Genomic DNA, 5,359 nt, shown 5'->3' with positions numbered 1-5,359 from the left:
GCCTGGTGCCCAGAGAGAGGCGTCTGCGCCTGGCTAGATGCAAACCAGGACGGGGCAGGTGAGGTAGGGCAGTGGCCGCAAAGGTTAAAAGACTTAATTCTGAGTCAATTTAACCTTTCAACGTGCGAGTGGATAATTTTATCTTACTATTTTCTTAAATTTCATCAAATACTTTAAAGAGTGCAAAAATCCAAAGATGTACAACAGGAACTGAGCTATGTTTGCCAAGGTACAAGGATTAAATAACCACATTTGGAGCGATTTTTTACCCTAAGTACTCTTTATTGGTTTTCATAATGTGGTTTAAGGTGCAAGAGAGAGTAAACAAAGCGATGGGGACGGAGTTAGGGTGGATTAAGGCGGCAGAGCCGCAGAGGGGAGGAGATGAAAGGCCCGGCCCGCTAAGAAAACACAACCTTCCCCGGAAGCCGCCAGGCCTGCGGGCTAAGGCACCTCGCTCCTCAGTGACTCCCGACCTCACCACCGGTGGGGCTGGGCGCCCAGGCCAGCACCTCCTTTCAGGACATGCCACCCTTGCTGTGCTGCTGTCTGGGTTACAGGGAGCCACCAGCCCTTGCAGCTGCAGACGCGGCCACCGCCGCTGCCTCCCCACATCACGGAGCATGACACTGCTGTGGAGTCGTGAGACCCTGTGAATGAAGGGCACTGCTCACGTGCTTATCTGTCTTTACCACGAGAATTAAACAACTGCTCCGGTCACCTGTTCAGGCATGATGAACCATGACAAATCACCAAAGAGCCACCACTATCCTATGATGCCCACGGCGCCCTGCCCAAATTCCTGGTGGATAGAATCCAGGACAGGGCAAAGAATGGGGGTTGCTTTAAGCCACCAGGTTGGGGTAACAGTGGCAGCTGGAATAATCTGTTCCTACAGGTTCAGAGAGCCTGGGAGACTGAGGACCCCGAGGCTGTCCGGCAGGCAGTCCTCCTGCATGGGGGTCCCCCTCTGGGGGACATCTCCTATGTATCTGCTCCCTCTCCTTCCCGACAGGGTCACTTGGCTCTCCCTGGTGCCACACTGAGGTCCGACCTTTTCCCCACAGCCCACTTGCCCCAGGCCTGGGCTTCTCCTGGAAACGCTTCCTAAACCCTCGGGTCCGACAAACGTGACCGCAGATTTTCTCCCTGTGTGTGTTCGCTGTGTGGTCTTAACAACGCAGTTCACGGACAGTTTCTCCAAACACTATTTACCTTTCTTCTCTACCGGCCTTCACACACACGTGCCGCCTCCCAGACCGGCCACGGCCCCCAGCACGGGTTCCTCGAGCTAAGCCAGGTGCTCCCTCATTCCCGGGAAGCCCGGCAGTTCCCAAGGCCTCTCAGGACCATGACAGACATCGCTACACACCCATCGGAGTGGCCATGGTAAAAAATGGCGACCCCACCAAGTTCTGGCAAGGATGCGGGGAAGAGGGGACTCACGCTTGCGGCTGGCCAGAGGGCAACACGGTACAGCCCCCCGGAGCACAGAGCAGCGCTTTCTAACAGCCACCACAACCTTACCACGCGCCCCAGCCATCCACTCCTGGGCGTTCATCCCGGAGCAGTGGAAATTCACGTGATCACGTACATTGTGTACACAACTCTGCCCCGAACGCTTCATCTGTAGTAGCTCCGAAGAGGGAAAAACCTGGTGTTCTTTAACAAACTGGTTAATCAGACTGGCACATCCACACCATGGAACGCCACTCACACGTTAAACATAAAAGGCTGTTTTACATAAGCAAACCTGGGAGGGTCTCGAGGGAACTACAGAGTGAAACATGCCAGTCTCGATGAGTCACATGTGACATGATCCCATTTATATAACATTCCCAGAATGACAAAATTTCAACCCCAGAGCAGGTCAGTGCTTATGAGGGGTTAGGGATGGTGGGGAGGCGGCGCTGAGGGCACAAAGGACATCTTTGAAGTGACGGGACAGTTGTATATCTTCACTGCATTGATGGTCACAGTCTGCACATGTGATCAAATGACATCCAACTGCACACACACTTTATCAAACCCAGCTTCCCGGCTGTGACTGACCACTGGCTCTGCCATGCCTGCATGTCCTGGGTAGAAAAATGCCCCCAAAGATGCTCACTGTTCAACCCCCAAACCTGTGAGTGGCACCTGACACGGCACAAGGAGCTTTGCAGACATGACCGTGTTAAGGATCGAGAGATGGGGAGCTCCTCCTGCGTTATCCCGGGGGCCCTAAATGTAACGCAAGAGTCCTTATCAGAGGGAGCGCACATGAGGATGGAAGCAGACGTTGTGCTCAGAGAGGGTGGAAGACACTCACTGCCACTGCGAGGACAGAGCAGGTGCCACGAGCCCAGGAATGCCGGCACCTCTAGAAGCTGGAAACGGCAGGGACCCGGCTTCCCTGGAGCCTCCAGAAGCAACCGCACCCCACTGCAGCCCACTGCAGCCCACGCAGGGCTGCTGACCCGCAGAGCTGTGAGAACACGTGTGTTGTTCTAGGCACTGCACTTGCGGCGACTCACTGCAGCAGCAGCAGGAAACCAACACACCGTGAATCTAGACTTACTGCAGAGCAAAAGTTTAAACGAAGACACCGAGGACAGGACGGCAGCGGCACCCACGAGCAGGAGGTGCTGGCGGCACAGGACTCTCTGTCTCTCTGCGCTTGTCCTCTGCCCCGGGCCGGGCTTCGGCCAGTGCTGGTGCTTCTCCAGCCGCCATGCGCTGGGGCCCCCTTACTTTACGCTGCCTTTGCGATCGGCTGTCTCAGAGGCCGATGTCCATGTGCATCCTGTTAACTCGCATGTGTTCACTTTGGTCACCGACCTCACCGGCCGAGGCTGTTGAATTCTGACTCTGCTATCGGCGTCCTCCATCTTCCTCCCGCTGCAGGTCTGGCAAGCGCCCTGTTGCTCACCCGGGACGTTGGCGAGACAGTGACTGGGACAAGGCAGGTGCAGTCGGCATGGCTTGTCCTCACCACAAGGTGCTCCCTGCCACTGCTGCCACCTGGAGCCAGCGCTCGGCCTGGTACACAGACAGGGCAGCCAGAGAACAGATCCCTGAGCCCAGTCGGGGGCCATGAACACAGGAGGTGACATGTGTTGCCACTGACGACTGCGTCCTGCTCAGGGATCAACCATTTAATCATTTATTTCAAAATTTCCCTAGGCTCAAGTCATACCCACTGGTCTGGCGTTTATGGAAATCCTCATAGATGGGGGTAAGTCATGTCTCGACATATGGCGGTTTCTTTGAGCAACCTGGACCGCAGTGGGTCCCCCTGCAGGGGCTGTGAGTGCCCCCTCCCCAAAGCCAGGCAGCTCCAGGCATGAGGTCGCAGCGGAGGAGCCCAGCGTCGAATCCCTGCACGTTGCTGGCAACCTCGGTGCTTCAGCGTGGGAACGTCACCCTCAAGCACGCTGTAGAAATTAAAGTCGGACTAAAGCAGAATGCTTTGTTATTCTCACACACACGGGGCTGGGGTCTTCTCACCCTTCCCGTGAGCGAATGACACTGTATTGTTCTTTTGCTCCTGGTGCAGAACTCACCCTGTTTGGAAGCCCGCCCACCACTGTGTTCAAGACCTAGAGCGGCATTTTGTGGCGGCTGTGTTTTATTTTAAACCAACAATATACATTTTTTTCTCTGAACATTTTTATGTGTTACAGTGTGGCCACTTAAGACTATCACTAGCTTTTCAAGGACAGATTAAGTATACATGTAATACTGGAGACAATATTCTGGACATTAAAGATTCCCATTGAAAGCTGGAACAAGCGCCCTCGCCGTGGACGTGGCATTAATCACACCAGCGAAACTTTCCGCCTCGGTTTTTTCATCCCTATTTTTAAAATTAATTACATTTTCTATGGTGGTTCCTCAGGGGAACTGGAGTAACTTCATAGTTAGAACAAATTTCCCTAACCCGTCCCAGTCCCTTAGCGGCAGAAGTGAGCGATTCTCAAACACAGCCCTTAAATAGACTTTCAGCGCTCGCCAGGTGGGATTTCCAGCAGAGCGACCTGTAATCCCGACCTGCAACCCCAAGACCAGGCGGAGTGAGCATGATAAATATGCACGACGTCTGTCAAGGGAGGGTGCAGAGCCTGTTCAAATGCCACGTCCACGAATAAAAGCAATTTCCACACCAAGTTTCTGAGCCCATGAAAGGTTACATTTGTTAGCTTTTTCATGTTTGCCAAACTCAGGTGCAGCTTCCACAGACCACAAAGCCTCCGCAGACCCAGAAGCCCCCATTCCTGCGATTCAAACTCGAGCATCCCCTACCGGCTGGGTTTGGGCAAAATCTCATACGGTGACCCCAGGCCACCTGGGGACAGGCTGAGCCTCTGCCACAACTTGGTCTGGAGGGGATGAACGATCCTGGGGTCCCTGCGGCTGGGCTGGAAGTCTGGCCATCTGGCTCTTTCGGCTCCCAGGCTGTAGCCAGGTTTGCCCACCTGGTCCAGTCTGGCCTTCCTCCCCGTGCAGGTGGGATGTGACCAGCAACTCTGGAGGCCACGGCTATGAAGTGAGCGTGGCAGGAGCGAGGTGCCCGAGGACGGTGCCACCTCAGGAACATGTGGCCCGGTTTTCTCCCCTTCCTTTGATGGGACCACTCACTCCCCCGTGGATAATTAACAGGGACATGCTGTGGGATGGTTTGCTTATGGTCGGGACCACACAGAAGCCTAAGAACCTGCAGAGAGAAACCGGGGCCAGGAGCCAAGGAGAACGAGCGGGTGCGGGAAATCCTGCTGCTGACCGCCGGCCACTGCCCGCTGACCGCCGGCCACTGCCCACTGCCCGCGCCTTCGAGGCCTGAGGAGCCGGGGATGCCCGCAGCACGGCCGTCCAGGACGTGCCTGCGCCTTACCCCGCGTGCCGGCTCACGTCTACACCTCTCAGTGGGCTTGGTTTACAGGGCCCTGTCTACACCCCAACCATCTCTCCTTCGCCTTCTACACTCGCTGATGCCAGGAGACGCCGCCCTGCGCCCTCCAATCTCCCTGTCTGTACCCCAGGGCAGCCCTCGGTCTTGGGGTCATGGCCCATCTGAGAAGGTGACGAAATGGGGGCCCAGAACGCACCTGGTCTCCCAGGGACCCCACGTTCGGTCCCCCCCTCGGGTTTCCCCAGAGCCTTGGCTGATTCAACCCCTCTGCGCACAGCGGCCCAGCACCCTGGGAGGGTCGCGGTGCGCGGGTGGGGAGACTGCGGCCCGGACTGGCCCGGAGCAGCCGCGCAGTCAAGAGCCCGCCAGGGTCCGCGTTGACAGCCCGTAGCACACACCAGGGACCACGGCCACCCCGCAGGGCGGAGCCAGGGTGGCTCAGGGAAGACCTCCCGCGACCCCGCCCCG

General features: G+C 56.5%; 1 protein-coding gene across 1 annotated transcript in view; it reads left to right on the top strand.

The window, feature by feature from the left end:
- Positions 1–332: 332 nt before the first annotated feature.
- LOC103582451 (telomerase reverse transcriptase-like) overlaps positions 333–5,359 on the top strand; it is a gene marked incomplete at its 3' end in the record, with an annotated part of 19,639 nt that continues 14,612 nt past the window's right edge. The window contains exons 1-5 of the mRNA XM_008564045.1: positions 333–486; positions 561–642; positions 2,887–3,024; positions 4,489–4,548; positions 4,703–4,878. Of these exons, the coding sequence (XP_008562267.1) occupies positions 333–486; positions 561–642; positions 2,887–3,024; positions 4,489–4,548; positions 4,703–4,878 (610 nt within the window). The remainder of the gene's footprint in view (positions 487–560; positions 643–2,886; positions 3,025–4,488; positions 4,549–4,702; positions 4,879–5,359) is intronic.

Source organism: Galeopterus variegatus, unplaced genomic scaffold (assembly GCF_000696425.1).
Source record: "Galeopterus variegatus unplaced genomic scaffold, G_variegatus-3.0.2 Scaffold16307, whole genome shotgun sequence".
Classification (NCBI taxonomy): Eukaryota; Metazoa; Chordata; class Mammalia; order Dermoptera; family Cynocephalidae; genus Galeopterus; species Galeopterus variegatus.
The sequence above is the reverse complement of the archived record's forward strand: the minus strand, read 5'-3'. Positions and strand labels throughout refer to the sequence as shown.